This window comes from Cyrtonyx montezumae, unplaced genomic scaffold (assembly GCF_038088225.1).
Source record: "Cyrtonyx montezumae isolate F1298 unplaced genomic scaffold, pur_monq_1.0 scaffold_36, whole genome shotgun sequence".
NCBI lineage: Eukaryota > Metazoa > Chordata > Aves > Galliformes > Odontophoridae > Cyrtonyx > Cyrtonyx montezumae.
In genome coordinates this window covers 3973732-4000891 of record NW_027072041.1, presented here as the reverse complement: position 1 = coordinate 4000891, position 27160 = coordinate 3973732, and the positions used below count along the sequence as shown (strand labels likewise).

The 27160-nt window shown below is 38.1% G+C and overlaps 1 protein-coding gene across 1 annotated transcript; it reads right to left on the bottom strand.

Moving 5' to 3' along the window:
• GDA (guanine deaminase) lies at positions 1-27160 on the bottom strand. The gene is made up of 14 exons (XM_065745532.1): positions 27024-27160; positions 22207-22295; positions 20430-20601; positions 17121-17208; positions 15861-15966; positions 13140-13167; positions 11728-11835; positions 10799-10906; positions 8186-8283; positions 7477-7544; positions 6919-7065; positions 5177-5295; positions 4128-4155; positions 1-2839 (listed from the first exon to the last, which is right to left on the bottom strand). Exons 1-14 carry the CDS (start codon positions 27144-27146, stop codon positions 2769-2771), a joined length of 1353 nt encoding a protein of 450 aa, XP_065601604.1. The 5' UTR covers positions 27147-27160; the 3' UTR covers positions 1-2768.

Here is a 27160-nt window from a genome sequence, read left to right as displayed (position 1 = left end):
GGTGCTGCAGGAAGCCTATGGCACTGTCTCCTGTGGGCAGAGGTTCTCCCTCAGCTGCAATTCTAGAAAACGGATTCACTGTTTCTAAGCCTTGGTAGTGTCTGATGACCAGACACCAGAAAAGCAATAATCAAGAAGCTGAATTCCTGTCGTGCTGGAATTTAGCAAGAGTCAAACTGCCATGACATGCCAATATTCAAATCCAAAAGTTATTCGCAGCAGATATTCCAGAGAGTCCCTTTGTAACTGGGCCACCAGGAGTCAGTGGTGAGACTGTTAAAGCTTTTTTTCTGTACTCCCAAGTTTACAAATAATCTTCCCCTCCCTCTCTCCAAATCTTTCGAAAGAAACACTGAATCTCATTTTTAACTGTACCACAGAATGGCAATAAAGTCAGGCACAGCTTAGACTACCACTAAAATAGAAGTGTTGATATAATTCATAGCTCTGTAAGCAAAGTACTACAGCATAAACTTACATAGTACACAAGGCTGCACAATCTTTCTCTGTCCCAGAATATATCCCTGTAGGAAAGCCAAAGCTGCAAACCATGCAACTCCTTAAGAATAATTGCAGACAGTAACTGCAGGATTAAAACATGTGTCTCACAGATCTTTGGTTTTGGAATGTGAAATTTGGTCAATTAATTAAATTCATGTCAAAATTCATGAGGAAAAATGCTCCCTGAATCAGGAATCTGAGTTAAAGAACTGCAGGCTGTGTTTGCAAAGAAAGTGTGCTACCATGTAGGTTATTGGGATACGTGAAAAACAAAACTTTTATGACACCCTGATGGAATATGAAATCTCAGTCCTGAAATCCTAAAGCCTTAGCAATGATTGAACATAATGGAAACAAAGAGTGTAACTCTGCAAACATATGGCACAGAGTAGTGGCACGTAAAGTTAACTGAGCTAGCTCTAAACAAGCAAGCACTGCAGCTGCTTTAGGGTGGCATACGCAAGCCAAAATACCATGCTGTACAGTAGGACTACTCTGTGATAGTGCAAAAACAAAAATAACAACAACAAAAAAATACCCCAACAAATAAAAAAGCACAAAACAATGAAAAGTATCTGGAATCTTTTAGGTGCTTAATCTAGGTTATGGTTCCAGTGTACTGTTTCATGCAGGCATAACCCAAACAGTGTGTCAGCTCTGACAAAGCTTTAAGTCAGAGCAAGTTGTTATTGATATCAGGCCAAACGTTCCCTTATGGAGACAGAAATTTAGATTTTCATGCAGTTACCTCTCTTGTTTCAGGAGCAGAGGGAAGTCCTGTGCCTTCATATCATCAGACAGTGAGATAAAGGTGTGAAACAAAGCTCAGCAAAATAAAAGGTGTTTGAAGCAGGCCTTTAAAACCATACTCAACATGTATTTATAACAGCTGGTGCAATATTGTCTTCACGGACACTAAAATTAAAGCTTATATCCTTTGCATTGCAAACACAAAATCAAAAATCAAAACAACAAACAACCATAACAAAGAAACGAGAAGTATCCCCATTCTCAAACTAATTTTGCATTAAAAAAAAGGCTGTAATAACATGTAGGAAAATACACTTTTTAAGAAAGGAAGTCACACAGACTACCAAAATACAAAGGGCACATTTTTCACATAGCATTGTACAGGGCTCTTATTAGTGTTCCAGTGTTGAGAGAAAAAGAGCACATTAAATAAAGCTGAGTTGCATCTTCCAGTAAGGAATCGCTCCTCAAGTTAAAGGTGATAACAACCAGAGATGGCCTGTTTCTTGTGGGTTTTGTTTTAAACCTACTCACTTTTGCTACAGAAAAGAGGGGAAGTTGTTATCACCCGTAGTCTAGGAGAAAATGAATTTGGTAAGGTTCTACAAGTGTCTGAACCAGAAGAAGCACTCCCTCTAGTCCAGAAGAACCCAATCATTTTCTGCCACAGAGAAGCCTACTTAGGCATCTCCATGCCTGTGTCTGGGGTTAGCATAAGTTTCATTCAGTGTTTGTTCAGCTGAAGCAGATTCAATTGAGTGGATAGAGAAGTGATGGAAGATTAGACTGACTGCTTCTAGATGCCAGAGCAACATTAAGGAAATGCTGCTTCAGCGTACAGCATCACAGAACCATGCAGTCTTTGCACTCACGGCTGTTGGATCAGTAGTGTATTTTTCACTTGCCTCTTCCACCAGTTTTCTCCTATCAGACTACTAATGACAAATCTGAGCTTGATGATAATCAGAACTCTTAATTATGTATAGAAAGACACTTACTTTGTTTTAAAATAAATCAGTATTTTAAAATTAACCACATACATAAACAAAAATGAAAAATTATCTGAATGCTCTCAAATACCACTAATTTTTCCATACTTGGTGATAATATAAAGGAAATTACATTGTTCTGTGATATTTGTTATTTCCAAAAATGATTTACAGATACTGGCCATTTTTTCAACTAAAATATCATATAAGCAGTGAGAGCTTCCTTGCTCTTCTTAATACTTTCTATGGTAAAACTGAAAGGAACACCAATTATTTATTTAAGTAAGAAACTTAGCAAATTCCTTGTTAATGCACGTGCTATTTTTACAGAGAAATTTACCTCTTAGGACTGTGACAATGTTGGTCACACAATTCCTGAAATGTCTAAACAACATTTCTCACATTTGCAAGTTTTAAAACAGAAATGAGGTGTCATTCCAAATGATTAGGCACTGGTTTTTTTTTACCAATATTTTCCAAATCAGATACAGAGTAATCAGTAGAACATTTTGCAAAAGGGAATTGGATTTATACTGAACTTGAAAAAGGAACCACTTGCTTTCCAGCCACATAGACTTCAGAAATATTCCGATCATCACCTGAAATAACAGGTAGAAGAGAGATCTGCACATAAATCTATATGTTAATTTCATTAATTGAAATTATTAATTATGTTATCCACAAAATTAATTTTGGAATATACAATTTTCTGTTATTTAAATTCATTTCTTAAACTGAGAAAGTGTGTTTCCCTAATAATATTTCATCATAAACACCATAAAAGATCAATGGATGACCACTGCTTCTCTTAAGAAATAAACACAGTGCTGCTGCTGCAGAGGTGTCATGTATTTTGTATATATTTATGTTTGGCTAGTGGATGGGGTCAGCATAAAGGTCACAGATAACAAGTTAAAGAAGTGCCTTTATCTTTACTGAAGTTTAAAGCAATGAGATAATACTACAGCAAGAATAGTACAGAACAAGATGATGCACCTAACCATCACTACATGGGGGTAGCAACAGTGTTTAAGAATGATACACCAATTGCCCTAATTGCCAGATCCACGGTTGCTGGGGAGCCCTGGTTGCAGCAAGGATTTGGAGAGCATTTCCCAGCAACTAGGAGGTACTACACACTGCATCCATGCATATGTGAGGTCTCCAACCTTGCCACAAGAGGGTCCAGCTTTTATATTGTGGAATAAACTTAACGTGACAATTAGGTGGAACGTCTGGTTTCACTCTCCCTTTGCATTACACCTCAAGCCTGGCCAGGGGGCAAGGAAGTTCACATATGAGTAGGCCCTGACACTATGCTTCTAAGCAAGGAAAGTTAATGCATTCTTGTAATACTTTAACTACATCACATCTCTTGTTAATGTTTTGTCTAAGATTCATATTTTGCTAATGATCAGATAGTGATGGCATATAATGCTGGGTTGTGAGATTCATCTACAGATAACCTTTGGTTTGAGGCCTACTGTTCAGGCCTTTGTACCTCAATTTAGCAGACTCAAAACCTGCAAAAATACATCTATACAGAAACAGTACCAACTAAAACAGGTACCAGGCAGCAGTACCAGAAAGGTTCTACAAGAGCATGTAGCCTGCAGTAGTCCTTTGTTCTGAACTGGTGATGGGAAATGCATAACAAAAGTCAGTGCTACTTCACTGTGCTATAGATGAATATAGCTGTGGCTACACATCTGGCAACTAAGCTTGTGTAACTGCTCATGCCAAATTCCACATTTTACAATGTATGCAAGAATAAAAATTACACTATTTAATTTTTACCAAGCCATTATAAATGGATGTGAAGCAACCTCCTCACTGTGTCAGAAGATCTAGGACATGTGCAAAAACACAGGTGCATTTTGAACGTACCTAGATAGAGGAACTTCTGGAGATAGTCCTGTGAGGAACAGAAGAAAAACATTTAGCAAGTTGTATTCACAGTCCCAGATCAAATTTATTTGAAACTTGAAACTACTACAATAGTCTTCCTAAATATGCTAATGAAATTAAACGTAGTCTACATTATTTTTCATAATTACTTTTCATTAAAGAAAATGTATGTGTCAGGAAGAAAGTACGCACAAGTTTGACAATACAAACAAAAATACAATTAAAACAAGACTTTAGATCTCTCAAATTCATTTATTTATTGAAAAGTAAGACAAAATTCTAAGCATTTTTACAGTCCTAGGAACTGCTAACTTAGCTAAAAAGGTTTAGACTGATTAAAAAGCACTAATTCTAGAATTATTTTAATTAGGAAAAAGACTTCAAATTAAAATAATCTAATCCAGATTCTTATAGCTTTCCTTTCTTTGTAGTAAGTAAGGAAAGTAAGGAAAAAATTACCTTGAACAGTTATGGACATATTTTTAAGTAAACAGAGACAGTGATAGACACCTGGTCTCATCAGTAAACTCAAGTTACTACTTCTGTTCATTTTATTTTTTTAATCATATGAAAATTTGAGAAAGCATTCCCACTGTATAACATGAAAGGTGTTCACATGTTGCACAAAAGCTGTGCTTTGAACTCAAATTAGCTATCCTTAGCTCTTCCTTCAGTTTACAGTCCTATTGAAGCCATGGTTATTCAGCTTCTATCTGCGAACAGATTGCCATTCTTGAGTGTAAATTCAAAATGTTAACTAAGCTGCTACTGCAAATAGTGAACTCTAATGATCAGCCGGATCTAATAACATGTGCACTAACATGCTACATGCATTTCCACTCACAGTGACATATATGTGCCTGTCATTTATGACAGCAACCTTCTGAAAACATCCTTGCACCTCTTGGGCTGAGTTAAAGACAGCACAATTCTTGTTACTGGAATGACCAAAAAGAGACTTTCATATTACAGACCTTTGCCACATTATTTCTAGTTATTTTCTGGATCATTAGTAGTGTTCAGATTACCTCAAAAGTATCAGCAGAGAACAAGTCGAAAGGACTGTCTGAAGCCTTAGTGTTGATGAGCAGTGCATCAAATTCTTTGCCAACCTCAAAGTTCCCAATCACATCATCCAGTCCTAGAGCTGACAGGGAAAACAAGCTTATGAACAGATCCTCAGTGCAAGTCTCTTTGTGATATGGAAGCATCTGGCAACTGAGGTGTTTGTGATTAAAAAAAAAAAAAGTAAGTTTAGATGAATGTATGGAAAAACATGGAAGCAAATAAAGTAGGTCAGCATCTGAATTTTTAAGCAACTTTTCATTAAAACCATGTGTATTTTGGTGAACTTGTGAAGGGTATCTGTAAAGGTTAAAAAAACAATTTGAACCTTTTTTTTTTTAATATTTCCTCTGATTTTGTGTCATTGCAGATCCTATGTATAGACCAGTAACTGTTAAAAGTGGAGTAATAATTACCAGTAATGCAGAAATAATGAAATTCTAAAAGAGGCAGTAAGAAGAGAAATAGTAATTTCTCTTACTAAAGGGAAATTGCAAAAGCAGCCTAAGATTTAATTGTTTATGTTTATAAAACAGCTTAAGCATCTTTGACAGGTTGTATAGACATATCACAGTAGCAGATAATAAAAAGTTGTGTTGAGAGGATGACTAGGGGTAACTAATAACAACAACCAAGAACAATATGGTGAGAGAAGTGTTGCAGGCAGAAATGCCAGTCCCATACCCAGCTGTCAGGCTTATGTTATACTCTGTTATCCAGCTTTGTTAATCCAGGCATTATTGCAACCTCTGGATCTCAGGTGCACAAGCACTGAAAATCTACAGTTTCACCTAAAGTGAAAGGAGGTACAGAATACCTAAATGGAGACTTCCTGTAAATAATTTGAGTCTTCTTGTAAGTAATTTAGGATAGCCCGAAGTTGTTAAATTACCTGTATATTCGTTCCAATTTTCAAATATCCAGGAGTTAAACTAAGTTATCAAAAAGGGTAATATTGCACAGATTATATTCTCTTGTTTTCAGATAGCTTGTCTGACAGAGGAAGTCAGCTGTCTGTAATGCATATCAGGATTTTCACAATACATTAAAAATCTTCAAACTCCTCAAAATGGTTTACTGTATTGTATAGTAAATATTGTAAAGTATTCTGTAGTTTCAGCTACAATGATGTATTCTGTTTGTGAGCAGAATGCAATTTTCAGAATAAACACAAGAGGGTGATAGCCATTTAAAGCTTCAGTATCAAGTTATGGCAAGAAAAAAATCTCATTTAAATTTCTCCAAATTTTACTTATCCATATTACTGGAAGGTTGTACAAATAATTTATATTCTACCCTTGAAGTGATAGAACAGTTCAAAACCAATATAAAACATTTTTTCTGTATTACTGTAAACATAAGAACCCAGACAAAAGAAGCAGAAGAGTAGCTGTGAGTGGAAACAACACATGAGTCTTTCACTGGCATAACAAACTTACGAGCACCTATGATGAAGGACTATGGATCTTTCAAAGAATGTACTGCCCTGAAAAACCATTGAGATGCTTTTATTAAACTATCAGTATTTACAGATATGCATTACTGTCACGATTGTAGTATTGTTACGACAGAAGAATACCTCTGCCCAGCAGACACAGTTTTGAACTAGAATTAGGAAATCTGTGCATTTCAACCATCTTTTACAGACATATTATCTAAAAGACAGGTGGCTCTCTACATATATTACAAAGAAATTTCTTCTTACCTTGACTTCCTCCTAGGGTTGCTAGTTGAAAAGCTTCTTTAAGAGTTAGTTCTGCTTCACTCACTTTATTAATTTTAAGGGTGTTAGATGCTATCACTGTCTTCCTGATAGCATCAAGCATAGAAGTTGAATATCCACCAGCAACATCTAGAAGGGATCAGAAACTCAGAAACAAGCTTTGGGAATAATTTTGGTAAATTATTATGAGCTTTACTTAAGTGTTACAAAGTGTAGGAGGTGTTAAATGCAAAAAGTGTAATGCTATACACTGTCCTTAACTGTGTGATTCCTAACACATGTCCTTACATACAAGGTCAGGTAAATAAAGCACAATGCAGAACAGAAACCAAAATCAGAAAAGCTGTTGTCAGTCAGGCACTGTTCGCTCTTGTGAGAGGAACAAAACTCATTTTTTTACCACCTCCAGATAGTGTTAAAAAGTAGGTCCACAAATTGGAGACAGACTTTTAATATAAGCATGAGGGTATGTTTTTAGGGTATGTCTTTGTGTATTACAGTGATTTCTAGAAGTGATCCTTCTTAAAGCAAACTACCAACCTGTGCCAAGGCCAACCTTCACACTGTGCTTCAGAACATTTTGTATGTTTAAGATGCCACTGCGCAACCTGGTTTGGAACAAGAAATATTTTCTGTGTGATATATACAGTAGAAAGCTGACTCCTGTAATTCAGTAAGGGGTAAGCTTTAACGAAGGATTCTCAGAGTGCATGTGACAGATCAAGTTTTCTAAGTGGGGATTTACATTCATAAATCTAGACAACAAATTTTAATAATTAAAAGCAAATTTTCCCAATGGAAAATTTTAGTTTCCTAATAGAATAGTTCTAGAATTATCTGCTAAAAATGAGCTCTTAGCACATCTGTGTAAAAAATATTCCAAGAAGGTGAGAGGTCATTTCACAAGTCCTGGTGAATGAGATAATACTGATCATATTAAAAGCAGAATGACATTTTAACATTTAGTACAGTTCCCCAATTGTATACTGAACAGTATCTCATTTCTGTTAAAATACATGAGACTATGTAGCACCTTCCCATTTTGCAAAAAGAAGTAAATATTTTTGGGAAGAGGGGAGCTGGCCTGAATCTGCCATTAATAGCAAAGAAATAGTTTTAACAAGAAATATGTATGTGATTATACTCAAAGATCACAAGTCAGTCCAGAGTAAACTTCTTGTTGGATTAAGGGTACTATGTGAAAAACAGCTCTATCCAAAACGTACACCATCATCTTTTATTAACTTACGAAAAGTTAGAAGTGGGGCAATGTGCAATTGCAGCTCCACGAAGATTAAAAAGTTCCAGCTCTTCTTCAGAAAGATGACAGGCATGAGCCATCACTGTCTAAAGAGAAAGAGAATCACCAATTTTACTCAAAATAGCATTTACTTCAGCACCTGTGAGTTTTTGCTGCCATGCTTTTAATAGCCAAAAGGCCACCTGTTACCACCAGAAGAAATTAATGCACATTTCAGATGAACTCTTTAGATCAAGGGGAGAGGAGCTTTTAGTAGCATCAGTAGGCTTGACATATTGTTCCCCCAGCTTTTATTCATTTCCTTATACAAAAAGATTGGGTGCTATAGTGTTTTGTGGTAGCTGTGACTGTCACACAGCAGCAGCAGCACAATATAAAAACAAGAACACCCTACTCAGCATAACACCATTGCAACTTTAATCTGGGTATTCATAGCTACCACAGAGATGAAATATTTGGACCAGAACTATAATGATAGAAGTGGAAGACTGTATACATTGAACTTCTAATGTGTGTCCCATTTTCACGAAAGTTTTGAAAAAAGTAGACTGCAGCTGAAATATTCTTTCGATCAAAGTGGCTCATTTGCTATGCATCTGTGTTTGCTTTCTTGCCCCACACTTTTCTGCTTTTAAAAATGAGTACATTTTGTACACGTAGAACAGAGAAATATAAGATCATTTAACAGGACATAAAGCAACTATTAGATCAGCCTACTTTGGATTACCTAATATACCAAATACTCACACAAAGACAAGAATATGATATGGCAAGAGCCACTGGACCTTCCAATCGAATGATACAAATGACAAGTGCACTGGGATATTTTCACTGAGCATCTCTTAATGGCACTGTATCTTTGCCTTCCCTACTCATTAAGCTCAAATGCAACTCAGCAGGCAGGGAGAACAATCACATCATAAATTAAGAACTTACATTTGGTAGCTATACAGGAAGGATGCTATCATTTTGTTTTAATTAAGGTTATTTAGTCTCGAGAAAAGGAAAGTGAGGGAGAGCTCATCATCTTCTGTGACTATCTGAAAAGAGGCCGCAGTGAGGGTGCTGGTCTCTTTTCTCTGGTGAAAAATGATGAGAAGAAACAGCCTCAAGTTGCCCCAAAGGAGGTTTAGATTGAACATTAGGAAGAATTTCTTCACAGAGGGCATGGTCAACCACTAGAACAAGCTGCCCAGGGACGTGGTGAAGGCCCCATCCCAGGAGGTATTTAAGAGATGCATGTATGTGGCAATAACGGTTTAGTAACAGGAGCTGGGAGATCAGGTTGATAGCTAGACTCAATGACCCTGAAGGTCTTTTCTAACCTAAATGATGCTATGATTATATAACGTATTTCAGCCACAGCCATGAAAAAGATAACTAAAAAATAATAATTTGCTATCTTATGACCGGTGGTTGAGGAGAGGAGAATGCTGTTTTGTTATGCTTGTATTTAATAGGATGCTTCATCAAAGAACAAGGAGGGAACTGGTAATCCCAAATTTCAGTAACCATTGCCAGTGCTGTAGGTATAAACACTTGACAGAACTGAGAGTCGCTCTTGTCTAGCACAAGTATTGCTGCCTCTACTGCACTGATGTGAAGAAGAACTATGAACAGTGCAGTGCAACAGAACAAAATTAATACTGGTTTCATATTTAAGAGGCTTGTGTTGATTTCTCTGGTAAAAAAGATGGTGAATACCTAATTTACTTGTGGAAATTTTCAAACACAAAAAAGGTAAGTTCAATAATTAATCCCTGTCACGTTTCCAGCTTTCCTTTGTGCCTTTGAAAATTTAAGATATGAGGGAAAGGGAGTACTGCCAAAGAATTACCAGTCCTACATTACCAGTAATGCCTAGTCTCCTTCCAATCCTACTGCTCCCAGAACTCTTAAGATCCCTGAAAACAAGCTCAAGGAGCATGAAATATCTCACTGTTTTTCTCCTTTAATTTGAGGGACTATTTTCACTAATTTAAGGTAAAGTTTCTAAAGTTCTAAAGTTTCAGTACCTTCAGTAGCATTGAGCACAAGTCTTATGAGGAGCGGCTGAGGGAGCTGGGATTGTTTAGTCTGGAGAAGAGGAGGCTCAGAGGAGACCTTATTGCACTCTACCACTTCCTGAAGGGGGGTTGTGGTGAGGAGGGGGTGGGCCTCTTCTCCCTGATAAATAATGACAGGATGAGAGGGAATGGCCAGAAGTTGCGCTGGGGAAGATTTAGATTAGACCTGAGGAAGCATTTCTTTTCTGAAAGAGTGGTCAGGCACTGGAATGGCCTGCCTAGGGAGGTGGTTGAGGCACCATCCCTAGCGCTGTTCAAGAAGCGTTTAGATGAGGTGCTAAGGGATTTGATTTAGTAGTTGGGTAGGGATAGTGATAGGAGGATGGTTGGACTAGATGATCTTGTAGGTCCTTTCCAACCTTATGAACCTATGAACCTATTTGTGCAAGACAGAACACAGAAACAATTTACTTTCTCCCAGATGCCATTTACCTTGACAAAACAATACAAACTTTACAGGAAACTACAATTAACCTGCATATATATTCTACATGGATAAATCTAATCTATGTTGTTGAAACTTATATGCAGCTACCTTGCTGGTTAGCAGCTTGTTCTTATCATACAAATCAGTGTAATTCTGATAGGCAGGAAACATGTTCTCCACGATTTTGAGTTCTTCTTCAGTCTCACTTATGTGACTCTGCAATAAGAAAATAAATAACAGTGAGTTTTTTAACAGCATTAGACCTGACATTTCAAGCTTGTGAACAATGTGCTGCTGCTAAGCACAAAATGATAGAAAATGGTCTTTGAAAAGCCTATTGTTGCTATAGCCCTTAAGTTTCTCTTTTCATTGGAGAGATCCTTATGATCCGTAAGGGTAGTTCCATTTGCTCCTTTAAAACCCATTAAAGAACATATGCCTGGATACTCCATCCGAGTAGTGTGGTGACATAGAAAAGCATGAGATGTTTGGCAGATGTTAAAGTAGTAAAATGATAGTTATGACCACAAAGTAAAAGAATAACAGTGTACCACAGATTTGATCTTGGGATCAGGATAACTCAAGAAAACCCAGGACATATATAACAACTTAAAATGAGATTAAAAAAGATGAGTAATTGAGACAGAAAGATGAACACTCTCTTCTATATGTCTGCCCTGTACAGAAACAGCAGACGGCAGAGAAGCAGACACTTCAACCTTGTGCAAGAGGCAGTGACCTTTATCAACACAGGGGTTGTTCTAACTCATAACACTTAGTGCCATTCAGTTTCTTTCAGTTAATACAGTGTGGAGATGGATGAATTCTGCATCCTCCAAGCTATAAGCATTCTAACCTGCAGTGGAGGTCACAGTGCACTTGCACAGTACCACTACTATTTTAATTCAAAAAGAATTTAAAAGATGGACTTTGAGTTAAGGATGCAATCTAATTGCTTCATGGAAACTTCTAAAACAGCCTGGTCATCATGGATTCTACCCACAACATTCATACTGTAAGCAGGGTTCACAGTTTACCTGCACATGGAGATCATGAGCCTGTGCTAAATCACCGAGTGCACTCAGCAAATCTTCTGTGCAGGAAGGGCCAAAACGGGGGGTTACTATGGGCAATACCCTCTGATACTGAAAGTATTAAAAAGACACACTTGTGATCCTACATACATACCAGCAACCATAATTAAGACAATCTCTATTGCTCATTCCTTACTGCATCCTTGCCAATATGAATACAGCTACAATCATTTTCTTATTTTTATCAGAAACTTCACCACAGGAAGAGAGCAGTTTTAATGAACTGAAGTTCTTCTCATCAGAACTCTTTTCTCAAGTGATTTTATCAGACTTCAGCAGAATCACTTGATGATTCTTCATATTTGCTAACAGTCCACAGTCCAGCAATCATTATGAGAAATGAGTCAGATGAATAACCAGACTTGTTTTTGAGTCCTTCATCTGTGAGCATCAAAGAGGTAGTAAAGCAAAACTGCAGAGTTATGTAAAGCCAACGCCTTTTTTTGTTTGTCCCTCTCCACTCACCTTGGAGCAGACCAAACTGTTCCTACCATCCCTATACAGAACAGATAGGATGATCAATGGCACCACTAGATATACTGTGCAGTTGGAAACAGTGGGTGCCAGTGCTACTTTGCTCTCCTGGATTAAAATTTTCATGAAGAGTTAGACAATGGCTTTACAATTTTGCCTTCAGAAACTGGCAGTACCTTCCCTTCTTGTGCACAGGGAAGCAGCAGATTAAAGCATGTGATAACTTGGCTTGCAGTTTCTTATACCATCTCTGAGATACCAGAAGCTCAAGTCATCTGCACATCAGTCTACTTATTAATACACATGATCTAGGCATTAAACCTGAGGTATCTATCCTCAAACAATTAAGAGATATAAATGACAACAAATTATACCAACAAAAATTAAAGGCTGATAAGAAAACTCATACTCCTGCTTGTAACATTGAAGTATCAGCCTGTGTCTACCTTTAGAAACACACTGGAAGACATGTGGTGACATAAAATACTAATTCAATAATGGATTAATAATAGTGCTGAAAAGACATTGCTTTCTGTTACTGAAAACTTCTATTATTCATCTATTTATGTGCCAGAGACTGATGGACTGACAGAAAACTGTTCTCTGCCAGATGCTAAACACTTTAAAGAGAATAAAGAGCAATCACAGAACATTACTTTTTTGTGTTCTGACCACACAAATAGCAAGCACAAGTTCAGATAAGTCAATTTCATAGCATCGCAACTAGCAGAACACTTTGCTGAACAATGACATACAGAAAGGTTTGTATATTTATTGATTTGTCAAGAAGTCAGTGGAATTTGCCAATGGACTAAGTATTTCCTGCATTCATACAACATTTTCTGAATACATAAATGAATAGCAAGGAGAAATCCACTTACTTGCCTTTCCAGTAGCTCTCTAACAAACCTGAAAAAGGATTGGAAAAAAAAATACTGTTATAAATGTCACCTGTAATCCGTATTATAATTTATGAAAAACATGAGATAATATGAGAAAATATTAATTTAAATGTTCTTTTGAACATTTCAGATGTAGATTAACTCTTCGGCCAGTATCTCAGATGAAATAAAAAGGTGCACTGCAACCAAGTCAGAACAGTTACAAAACATAATTCTAGTTGGGAATTTGACCCCGAATATGCAAAATCTTCTTCATTCACAATAATATTAGACAAGTAGTAATTACTTTGAGTTCTCACTGGAAACCAGATACATTACAATAAATTCATTAAAACATAACTGTATGCTGCTACTGCAAATTCAAAGAAAAAGGAATCTTAAATCACAGAATTAAATACAATTTTATTTTAAATCCCATTTTTAAAAGATGCTGATATATTTCATACATAGCTTACAGTAATTATAAATATCCTCATTCACTTACAGGACCCTTGATTTTCTGTAAATGCTTGTACCTCATAGAAAATACACTGGAGATTTACTAACTTCATTACATAAAAGAAGCTACTTCAGGGAAATCTACAGAAATCTCCAAACTGCCAATATGAACCGTTAAGGCTGTTCATGGAGCAACATGGGGCAAATAAAATTTTCTCTGGCTTTGAAGAGAAAAAAAATCCCTAAACTGGACAGGAAATCTGTGAACTTTTACATCACAGATTTCAGTCCAAAATCCCCATAGTTGTAGTCACAACGAACATTGGCTCACATTTATCTTCGGATGGAAAAGGAAATGATGCTGGAGGCTAGATTCACAACACCAATACTTATACCATATCACCAGCTGGAAGTGAGACACCTATGCTCAACTTCTGCAATGAGCAAAAGAACTTTCACACCAATGCCAAACTTTGTAATGAGAATTAAGTATTTGTCTATCTTTCTTATTGTTAACTAAATATTTGCAGATCAGAAACTGCAACACAAGCATCATCCAAAACCTCTCAATGGTTATTTTCATTCTTTTTTACATTCATTAAACACCAGCAGCATTATTTTGAAACTGCAAAACCTAGCTATAAGCAATCTGTGCTTTATTGGTATATATACTTCTCTATAAAGAGATAAGCTCAGGTTTAAACATCTATTGTCTGTAGAATGGGTTTGGACAAGGATCTTCTTCTTCCAAATGACAACTAATGGCATATACAGTACTCTAGCTCTCATTTCATGAAGTTTTTACTCAATACTCTCTAAAGCAGAAGGATAGATTGAAATGAAACACTTGTACATTACCTCCATGCATACAACACAAATATTTCCCAAAGGTTAACTGCAAAGAAATTAGTGTAAAATGTTTTCTGACAGTGTGACATATCACATTTCTCTGTTTTTGTTTTAAACAAAACAACTCTCCCTCTTAAGGGAACAGCTTGTTCGTCCTTCTAAACTTGTACAAGTGAAGTTCAAGTCTGATGTGGTGAGTACAGACATATGCCAACAAGCACAGATTTCTTCTCCATAGAGCTGAGGAGCACCTGTAGCACACTCTAACCCACTGCTGAATAATATGAGTTATTAACACATGAGAATGGAGTGGAGACATGAGACAGGTACTTGAAGGAAAGCTATTTAGTTCATTCTGGATCTTTAAAAGTGGCACAATTAGAAGTTCTGCTACTCTCAGGTCCTTTCATCAGTCCTCACTCTATTACAAAAAAAAACAAAAAAACAAAAAAACAACCAACCAAACAGGAATTTGGGTAAATAAAAGTAAATATTAGTGCAGTGCAAATTACTAATATTACAAATTTTAAAATGTCTTTGAATATAAATACCATTAGAAGTCTATTACTGCTTCTAACTATTAATAGCACTGTTCTAGCAAAACTTGCAAAAACGAGCTAGCAAATCTAATGAAGCACTGTAAGAGATTTAAAATACAGTTTGGCATTTTCTCTCACAATACGGTATTTGAACCATCTACAAAAATCCATAACTAGTGGCATGAACAAAGTCATATTGTAGCGTTGTAAATCTAGGTCCAGCAAAAGCATTTAAGCATCTTGAGAAGGTGGACAAAGAACACAGGGGAAGTCTGAGTCAGAATGCTCCCATGCTTCAGACCTGGATTCCCCTCTGAGCTACAGTAAATCCACCATGCACACTGACTCGATTTTCCAGCATTCACTCAGTTGTAAGTTAGAGTGGTTTCAATGGTGTTGTACAATGCTGTACAAAAAGAAGAACACAAAATATCTAAAATTTGGTATACGAAAGCTGATTCCTACCACTTTCAGAATCAAACTTTATTCTCAATGGGGGAAGCAGATATATCGATGTTAACAGGGGCAAAGGAACCAATTCCCTAACCCACCATTCCTGTCAGGTCACATATCTTCTACCCACTGAGCTGTGAAGAGGAAGCAAAAGCCAGGACACAATACAGGTGCATCCCCTCCAAACCACGCCACTGCAGCTTCTCCCTTTGGAAGACCCACAAAGAAACTGCATGTGCAGTGCAGCAGCTGGGGAAGCATGAATCACCAGAACTGTAGATAATAATACTGCAGGAAGAAAAAATCAGTTCCTAGTAACAGTTCCTACATCTGTAAATATCTGATCAGCTCCATGCTCACTTCTCAGATGCATTATAAAGTCTTATTTCTAAAGGCTGTGCCATCCATTTAGTCATCTTACCTTTCCATCTCTTGGACAGAATCAGCTGTAGTCTCTTTGTATTGTGGTACAGTGTCATTTATATCCATACAGACTTTGCCAACAAATGCTCTTTGCCCAAATTTGTCTGTTGAGATACATAAGAAAATAAAACTCAAAACAGCTGGTTCTCAACAGAAACTGCTATCGAAGTCTGAATTGAAATCAAAATAGTAAATCCCACCCCTGAGAAGTTCATTTAGAATGGAAAGAATCTATGGTATTTTGTTATCTTCAAGGTGGAGCTATACTTGAACACTTGATAAGTAGGAGTTCTCCCTTTCTACATCAATATCCATCTTTGAGTTACAGTTGAGAACAACAAACAGAATTCCTCACAGCAGTGAGTGAAGATGACTGCTGCAGAGCAGAGGATAAGAAACTTGTGCATCAAAGTACAGTAGCTCCAGCAGATGAGCACTTTGAGCTGAAAAAAGCCACGAAGATCTCAACAAACCTTCCCTCCATAAGAAAAAGAAATGAAGGTTCTAACATGCCACCCATTTGTGGCTGGAGGTCCTCACTTCTATATAGGGATTTATCAATACCAGGATTGACAATTCAGGAGTAACACAACCAAAATGCATAAGCTTTTAAACATATTTCCAAATTGGATTTCTTTTGCCTGTCTTTGATGTCTGGGAGGTAGAGTATGTTGGCTTCGAAGCTCTAGGTTTCCTACAAAATCAAAAAGACTGGGAAATATTTGGTGAGATTCTGATTAAATCATTCTCCTTTGGGAGCCGTCCTTTGAGCCTGAAAGAAACATGAAATTTAGAAACAGCAGCCACCTGTGACCATGAACAGAAAGGAGGGACGAGATGAAGCATGTGTGGGGACTTTTGCTGCTGACTTCCAACTGAAACTTCAGAGTATCGTGAAATTAAAGCATTGCCTGCACCTGTTGTCATTCAGCCCTTTAATCCTCAAACAGCAAAAAAGCTGGAAATAGCAGAGGACTGCAGCTGAAGAAAAGCTTCAGCATATATCATTCAAGCTCAGTCAGCTGCTGATTTAGGAATGAAAAACAGAATGAAAGCAGAGAGTGAGGGAGCAAACAAGAGAGAAATGACTAAGTGGAAGGTAACTGGGCTGGATTTAGAGACAGCATGACAGAAAAAAAAAATGAATAAAAATCAATTTAGTTGAAGGACAAATCTAGGTACTTTAGAACTGCCAATTTCTGTTTCCTTCAGTAAGAGTCAGCACAACATCCTTCCAAACTCACTCCTGTAGTCTTACCTACAATGTCAGCCAGAAGAAGAGAAGTATCTGTGTAAATTGTTGCAAAGTAGCAAGCTGTAGTGGTACCATTCTTCAGAGTTCGTCTCTATAAAAAGAAACCAGTTTCAACAATTTGGAAAAAAAATAGTCTAGCTGTCAAAATGCAGAACTAGCAGTCTGATTTCAAACTGCAAGAACATTCAGTTATCGTGAAATTCCACAGGAATTGCAGGCAAGTGGGAAGGTAAAACATACATTTTTAATTTTGTAATTGCTTTTTTAGAGTCTGACTGTGAAGAAATACAAAAATTCCTCTTCCAAAGTGGTGTAGGTCTTTAACAATTGCTAAACCCCTAGAAACCAGTCTGTATTTTTTTCATTCAACCTGAAAATTGAATTCTGACTTATGTCTAGCTCAAACTGTACTGAATAACACAAAGAGACAGTCATCTATGTCATTTCCTCACCTGGAAAGATTCTCCATTTCTTCAAGTGAAGCAAAATTTTTCTAACATTAGCAAAGCAAGGTTTGGGGGAGATGTTAGTAGTTTCCATTTTGGCACCTTACATGGCTTGAAAAAATAGCCAGTCACACAAATCCCTCATTATCTCTGAACTCAAAGTAACAAACTCCAGGGTAAAAGTAAGCTGAGAACTTCTCAGTGAGGAATTTAATTATTTATGTAATTACACAATTTGAAAGTAGAGGGTAGCTGATTCCTCTTCATATTACTTTTGGAGGACATAACAGCAGATGAAGACTTATTTAAAGTTACGTTAAGTCATGAGGTCATTTATAATTTCATTTGATTTGGGGACTAATGCATATTGTATTGACTTCCTACCCACAGTATAGGCTTAAATTAGATTCTGGCTAGAATGTAATTTGAGAATTCTTTCTTTAACAAGATAGAAGGTGGAACACCCAATGCAATGTATATTTTGAGAATGGCTAGAGATTAGTTAATAAACATGAAGTCAAATGATGCCTTTTCCATATTCCACACAAATAAAAGCATGTAATTGAAAATGTTTTCAAGAGTGACTAAAACAAGTCGCAAAAATAATGTTATTGCTGAGATAAATTACCTTTGTCTTTCTCAGCTTTTAGAATACAAAGTTCTGTGCCTGTGGATTCCTAAAATCATTGTCAAGTGAAGACTAAAACCTTTTTTTTTGTTGTTTCACCCTGAAAATATCAGCAGGAAGAACTGACTTTTCCAAAATTTGAAGCATCAGAGGATGTTCCAGCTACAATCCAGCAAACTTCATTTTGTTCATGTGCTTTACAGAGTACAGTGATTACTGTAAACAGAATATTCTTTTTTAATTTTCACTGTGTTTTATTTACAGCTCCAAAAGTACAAAGACACATACCTGATTCCTGAAGGTACAGGATTATTTCTGACAATTGAATATTATTATAATCCTCAAAGCATGATTACAGTCCTTTAGAGAAATGTAACAATCTTTACATTATACAAGGAAAAATATTTTTCAAACCTGTTCATTAGTTTATTCATTCTTAACTCCTGTTAACTTATGGTCTCAACTCATTATGAACTTCCACAAAACTATGAATTGTACAAAAAAATTACATTTTTAAATTTAGTACTCAGGCAGTACAACTTCTAGTACATCTTATCTAGGCCAGTTATTTTGTATTTACTTATATCTTATTCTTTATTTGCTGCCCTTACAAGCTAAACAGACCAACTATTTTTAGTCTCTTTTCCTATTTTCCCCTATCTTTGACCTTCATGCTTTTCCATCTCTACTGCATTCTGCACTCCTTCTGCCGCTCCGAGCTCTGCATGAAAAACTCAAAGTAATGCTGATTTGTAAAAGAACCTTACTCATTCCACTGTCTTTTCCAGGACCGCAGCTAAAGTTTCATAGAGCATTCTACTAACCTATGGCAATTATGTCAAAGTTACTTGCAAAGTAGTATATTATTTCTGACTTCCAACTTGATTAACTGCAGAGAATCACTGAGAAGGAGGCTCTCAGAATACCTTTACACCTTCAGTCTTTTTATACTCTCCAGTTTGGGACAGGAAACTACTGGTTCCATAACTGAGATAATTTCAGCAACAGAGGTACACCAAGGACAATTTTTAAAATGTTAACTATATACATATGTAGCTGGATACATTTCTGACACACTTGACCATGAAGCACTGCAGACCTGCACATATTCTGCAGCGTTTGGGCACAAAAACACTTACCTGACATTGCCCTGTGTACTTGATACAAATGAGGAGGGCCTAACCATTGTGTTGAAGCTCTTCCAGCTAACTTTGAGCTCTCACTGGCAGTTCTTTTCCAGGTGGTATTATCAAAGATGATGCATAGTGAGCAATTATCTACACTAACATCACTCCATCTGAACTGATGGAGTCCATAACAGCATGCTGATGTACACAGCTGAAAGGTGTCTCGATGTTTTATGTAGCTGAAGGCATCTGTGCTTGTCACTAGATTTTATGACCAAGCATCACTTAGATGCTTTCATTGGGGGAAGATGACCTAAAGACATTTTTTAGAGATTCGTGTATTGCAGATTCACTATGTTATTATCTTGAAAAGACATTTTCACAGAATTAGACAAATGCAAGGCAGCTTATACCGGTCAAGTCATTTACTCTTGTGAGGACATTTCAACCTGCATATTAAAGTACACTTTTCCATTATATCACTGAATCAGTACTCTGCAATATGACAGCTCAGTGAGTGGAATTTGACCTTAAAGCTTTTATATTGCTCAGAACCAGTATAACTCACAGTCCCTTCCGTTATGGCATAATACCATCAGCAGACCTCATCTGCACTGAAAGGGAATTAAGCTGTAGAACTTTCTTCCTCTGTTGCTCCAAAACACCCCAGTTTTGCTGTCAGTGAACAGTGTCTCCTCCTTCACCAAGACTTTTAAGAAGATATGTTCATAATAAGAGGGTATGTACATAGAAAGAAATAATCTCTGAACGTTTTCCTTTTTTCTTTTTATTTTTTTTACTATGTCCGACTATTTTTGAATTGAGGTTGTCAGCACCTACTGGCAATACACTGAGAGTACTCTTCATTATTGGACACTGTACTCAGATATGAGAAAAGATTTGTTAATCCATCGTGTGATTAAACGAACAGTCTTATCCACAACAGCAGAACAAAATCAGCTAGCAGTTAGAACAAGCGGGCGTGTTGTCAGTTTTATCTGATTTTAATGACATTAAAAAATGCTCTTCTATCTCTGCTGACCTTCTGAAAACTTACATATATTTTAAAATATGAATGTGGTCAATGTGTACAACAATTTGCAGTACTTACAACAACTCTGGTGTACACTTCTTCTGCAAAATCACTGTCTTTGTATTTTGCTTCTGTTGGGAACGTGTAAGTAGTTAACCACTGCAAAAGAGGTAGATCTACTCTTGTACCAGCAAATAAGTACTGAGGGGCATGAATGTGGGTATCAACCAGTCCTGGCATGAAGAATTCACTGGGGATAGGAAAGAAAAATACAATAGTAAAACATGTCCACAGTTTTTTTTAAGGTAAGTAGTTCTGATTTAAGCAGCACGTTTAAGCTGAAGCCACAAGAGCAAGATGCAAGTAGAAATTAAGTTTACTCTGTATGAAGTAGCTGACATTTATACAGAATAACAGACAACTATCTGTCAGGAAAACAATCTGGGGTTAGATACTAACGTAAGAGCATGACTAATTCATTTGTGTCTAAGATTTGCCAAGACTGAATACTAGGAAGTAAAGGCTAACTGGCTTCACAATAGATAATACGACTCCAGAGAAGATTCCACTTGAAGATGATTCACTCTTGCTTCCTAATACAGATATATTAAAAAAGCCTCATTTACTAAAACGTAACTACATGCATCTCAATTTTCTTCCACTACGTGTTTCTGTATCTACGCATCTATATATGTACTCAGTCAAGGAGTTTCAGTGTTTAATGGAAGAATAGACAGCGTATCTACAAATACAGATCTGAAAAAAAATCTCTCTTCAGTATCTTGACAGGAATGGTATCTTCACAATGAAAATGTAATAGAGTTTGTTGCCATGCAGTACTCACACACTAACAGGGATGATTATTTTGTTTTGTGCTGGATCTTCTAGAAGATAAAATTTCTCTCAGCCTTCCCTCCTTCTCCCTGGCTACTGAATGAACAGTGATTTCATCTCTTTAAAATTTCTCCTGTTTCTGTTTCCCTGTATGCTCGAAATGTTGAAAGATCTTTCTCAGTCTGATCCACATTCCCAGCACCTTCCATTTTCCCCAGGCTATTTCAAGTGAAGAAAACATCTGATGACTCACATATTCTGTATGATCAGTGTTCCAACAAGGCATACAGATTTTTCAATAATTGAATCGTAAAGCTACACTGCAGTTCTAATCCCTAAGCCATGTCATGTTTACAGTTATGCTACTGTAAAAGCATGGTGGTTACAATCCAAAACTTGCTAGGAAGGTAAAGAATTTCACTGGATGAACAACAAAAAACTCATGCTGCAATACAGTAAGAAATATGAGGACCTCTTTTTAGAAGGTTCAATCCTTTAATTTTACTAGTTTTTATAAGGAGGTGTGTCAAAGCTCAAGGAATTTAGTTTTGTATCTGCAATGTCAAGACTATCTACATTTATTAAGTTTAGAGTTTCAAGCTAGCTACGCACAGCTCCCTGCTCAGAAAATGGTTGTAAAAAAACAAAGGTGACCATCTGAACAATTGGAAGATCAAGGAAGATCATTATCTGATATTCCTGTACGAGCCAAAGAGGTCATGCATAAAAACTAAATATGGCATTTTGGTCTGTGCAGTACAAGTCTGCCAGCAGAATTCAGACACGGCAGCAGTCTCAAACTGGGGAATGCAAGAAGTACACAAGCAGAGGCTCGTGCTGCAGGCTTCATGCAGGATGCAGGCAGCCCTTCAACTACAAACTCCAACAGAACTGAGTGTGAGTTTTGCCCATGAGACAGGATTTAACATGTTCCCTGACTAAAGTTACCCACATGAACCTACACTACTTTGCTCAGAGATGGAAATGCATTTGGTGCAGTTGATCTGAACAAAACACATACTGATGAGTCAGTTCTCTTATGTCAGAGGTTTTGAATCCCCACTTCTTGGCCAGTTGCTCCTGCTGATCAGCTTGCTCCAGAAACACAATCTGAAAGGAAGGAAAAGACAGTCATATAAGTAGAAATCCCACATTATCTTTAGATGATGGCAAAGTCATATCTTAGAACAAATGTTACATGCTTACTATGAAGTGTTAAGTTTTCACGGAAATACTTGGTCTGACTACCAGCTATGATTTTCAACTACCTACTCATAGCCTAGTGAACAACCCTCTCCAGTTGTTTGTTAGAGAAGAATGAATTCATTCAGAAGTAATACATGAGCAGAGCTGCACCTGTACCTGTAATCTGTATTACCCCTATAACCTACCACGATGCCAGCAGTATGGTCAATACTTATCCAAGTAGGTGATATTCTTACTGGAAGGTAATTACAGTGAAAGGGTCAAAATTTATTTGACTGACTTGCACTGAGCTGAGTATTTCCTAACTTTCTGCTCATATCTTCAATGTTGTTTATTTTAAATGCAAGGGAAAGTGAAAGATAATAAACAAAAAAATGCAGATAATCTTTTTTATTTTACAGGACAGATTAAAAACGTACCTAAGGTCTTCCAAAAAAATCCCAAAAAACCAACACAACCTTACAGTCTTAAGTAACTCATCCCCATTTTGCTCCCAGAGGACATCAGATCCACTGCTAAAGCATTTATGTTGCCAACTAAGAGACTTAGCACACTTTAGTTCTATTTTCAGAACTCATGGTATTTTAATCTAAAACATGACTCTTGCAATCTGAATTCTCAGCTTTTCAGTCCTCCCATCTGACAACGCCAGGCTCAACAACTTTGCAAGAAACAAGGATCAGGAGCTCAGGCACTGGGATAGATGCAACAAACTCCAGGAAGGATTCTGGTTTCCATGGCACTGGAAGAGCAGAGGACCCCACTGCCACTCACAACCAAAGACAGTATATTCTGGGTTTTCAGAGTCTATAAATTCTTGCCAAACCACAATTTCTGCCCAGAAATAACATATGCTCTTCTGCATCCCATGGAGTAACTACCAGCTTTTCCCTCTAAGCTTAAGACTGGTCTTTTACTGAACACAAAGGTTTGGGTTTTTTACCTTGTCTAAAGAGCAGGTTTTAACACTTTTAGTCAGAAAAGAAGCTATTAGTATCAAACTGTATCAATAAACATCACACCAAAAATAATTGCAAGGTTACAGACCATTACAGGTTCACACGAAGCAGTATCTCCTTCCTTCTCCAGAATGATGTTCAGACCTTTCAGCCAGTTCAATTGCCCTATCTGCTGAGGGCTTAGAGTACAGACCTACCTACATTTCTGATGAGCAATAAAGAAAATGTCACTCAGATGCTAAAGTAAAAATGGATTCAGAATGACTAATGATAGAGCTGCTAAACCAAAAAAAAAAAAAAAAAGGCAAATGCTGGAAACAGGTGTTGCCATGGAAAAGTGACTATTACATACTCTTAAAGTGCAGATAAATAAAACACACAAATCATGGAAGAAATTAAAAAATATTTCGCAAGGGATGGGACTAGTGCTGTGGATGAATAAACAGGACGTCTGCATTCAAACAAACTTCCCAGTAGAACTGCTTGGTTTTGCAAGAGACATTCTCCACTGCTTTATGAGGCCTTTGTTTTGCCCAGCTTTTTAACAGTGAGTTCCTTAAAGCCTTTGATGTCCCAGACTTGCACATTCTCCTGAGTATTTGCTTGCACATTCAATATAGCTGCCACAGTTCACTGGGAACCAAACCTTTTAACTAGTACTACATCCTGTCATCATGAAGACAAGAAGAAATTCTGTGCCAATGTCACTACAGAATCAGAGAAGTACACTGATAGGACTGTGAATTTCACCTTGTGAAGAAGGAAGACAAAGGACAATAACCATCAATTTGGAAAAGTATTATCACAGAAATCAGATCAACAGATGCTAACACCTGCTAACAGCTTCACAACTTAAGTTGTGATGTGCCATCAGCATGATAGGTCTAAACGATCAGAAGATGATGATCTGAGCAGTCCTTATCTTGGCAACCAGTTCAGCCTGTTTTCTTAATTTCAGGAGATGTCCAAAGCCCCACACAACATCAGCACATAGATGGCCCACTTAATTATGCATTAACCCTGATACAGTAAACCCTGAGTGCCTCCAAGCATCAGAGTGTAAATTTGCTACCAAAACAGTGGAAAGTGCCTACTCATATTGCCCTATGAAACATGCTTTTTCTGGATCCAGTAGTATCTGTATTACTTTGTTTCAGGTATGACACCAAGTTGAACATGAATAACAGTCAACAGGTCCCTTCTTCTCTCCCTCCCACATCCTTCACATCTCTCTCTGTGCCCATAATGGTCATCTGCTGGCACTAACACACAGCTGCTTCCTGCCTCCAACCATTTTGTCCTATTCTTGGCCTCGATGAGCTGCTGACAGCACTGTTTAGTGAAGCTACCATATTCGGCACTTTGATGATCAGAGATGTGATGCCTATTGATTATCTAGTTCTCAAAACTGAAATACAAGGCTAGATGAGAGACAGCAGCACTTATCAGACTCTGCTACTCAAAAACTCAACAGCCCAAACTGCTGAGGAAGAAAGCAATGACTCTCAAGTGGCTGCTGTTGACTTGATACCTTCCTCCCCTGACAGCTAACACACACTTGCTTACACACACCCCAGCTGGTGTAAGCCACATTGTCAATACTTGACAATATCGACACTTATTCCTCAGCATTTATTACTTCTAGACATTCAAGGGGAGCTTTTATCTTGATATCTGTTCTACTATCTTAATATTTTACACAGCTATATTATTCACACCACCATTTCAATGATAACTCACAGTCCGCATCTGGCTTTATTTTCTTTACCTTGAGGAATGCTACTCTTTCTATTGGCAGCTCCTCAAGAGCACCGTGCTGCTCTGCAAACCACTCAACTAAACATAAGCTTGTTTTCTTAACTTAGAATAACTTGGGTCTGCAATCCTGATGGCAGTGCTTTCTTCGCTAAAGCTCCCTTTTCATCTGCAGGCAAAGCAAAGAGAGCTGACACTCCATCTGTGGCTCCACAGCCACGTGTCCCTGCATGCAACAGGAAACCAAGCAGCACTGTGTGCACTGGCTGTGTGCTCCTGCTGCTGTGAGGACAGGACCTGGCTGTCCACAAAAGCTGATCAGTCCACCACTTCAGCAATGTTAGGCAAAAGTTAAGCTAATGTAAACCTAGTTAACCTTAATACTTCGGAAGCAATAGCAAAATAGGATTGGTGTGTTTCTGGACAAAAGAGGTAGAAATTTTCCAAGTACCATGTACTTCTCATAAAGCACATCTTCACTGATTACAGTGGAAGTTCTGCGTGTGGCACAGTTATGAAAACAGGCTAAAGGTTAACAAACCTCACTGTGTCAGATCCTGGAAACTTAAATCAAGAATTCTCGAGAAGACTACGAAAGTCTTTAATCACTCCATTCTGGTGAAAGTCTTCCTTTTTGACAGTAGTGTTTTACCAGATTTTTTTTTTACACAACCGTAAGAGAATGTGTCAACTTATCTGTGGCAAACACAGCCTTGTTCACCAAGAGAAGGGGAGAAAATCACAGCAGCACATAATTGTAGGTGCTGGAAGAGAACATCCAGTGTAACCCTCTTGCCAAAGCAGGTTCCTTACAGCAGGCTGCACAGGTAGGTGTCCAGGCAGGTCTTGTATATCTCCTGAGGAGGAGACTGACTCTCCTTAGGCAGAAATCAATAGACACAATCTGGCACGCTGGTAGAGTGTGTGTTTTTCAAGAAAATCCCTTAAAAACATTCATTTGCTAAGTGACCTTTTGCCAAGAATTAACGCTTAGACAGCAAGATGAGAGAGAAGTTTCTGCTTCCTGCACCCAAGTTACACAAACCAAACCCTTTATTCATTCAGCTGTATCACTTTTAGTTGACATCACCCAACACTTAGTTTTCTAAGGTTTTAGTCACCTCCTATACAGTTTATCAGGGACTCCGCTATGCCCCAGGCCAGAGTCGGAATAGCTGGTGGGACTGTCTTGAAAGAGGCCTTCAAGGACTTGTGTGGGTGATGAAGGAAAACTGAAGGAGCTAACAGTGTACTTTCCGTGTAATTCAAACGCTACGGAAGCCTAATGCAACTGTATCTGATGCACATCAGAAGGCAAGAAAATGACGTTTTTCTTTATACATATGGCTGCTACATGTACTACTAAATCTAGACGAAATCCCTGCTCTGCCTAGGCAACGGTGACTATGCCGAGGGCAATCCAGCTTCCTGCCGGGACCAGCCCTGCTCTGTCAGTGTTATCACACCGTTCTAGACGCGGTTTGTGCCATTAACATGCCCAGCGGTACCGTTCCTCTAACTTTTCATGGGGACATCTCATGTTCTTTTTCTTGTAACAAGAAGAAAAAATAAATAAAAAATCACTGTACAAGTGGGGGGGGGTCGGAGGGGGAAGGGACGGGACGCGGCAATTATTTACAACCATCCCCACTGCTTTGGCGCAGCGAATAAGAAACTCACCTGTACGACTGAAGGAAAACAGAGACCACCTGAGCACGGCCCCGCTACAGCCGCTCTGAGTACACTCGGCGCCCCGCAGAAGGTTTGGGCTCCCCGTGGACGCGCTGCTCCCTCCCGGTCCCCCTCAGTCACCCCACAGACACCGACCCCTTCCACCCTCCCTCCTCGAGCGGACCGGTTCTCGTTTGCCGCCCGCCCCCGGACGGCGGCGGTGCCCGCGTCGCCCCGCGCCGCTCACCGTGCCGCCGTCGTCCACCCCCAGCAAGCGGCCGTGCAGGATCTCCATGGGCACGTCGAGGCGGGAGTGCACGAAGGTGCCCCTGAAGACGTGGGCGAGCGGCGAGCGCTGCGGGGAGTCCATAGTGGGGACGGCTT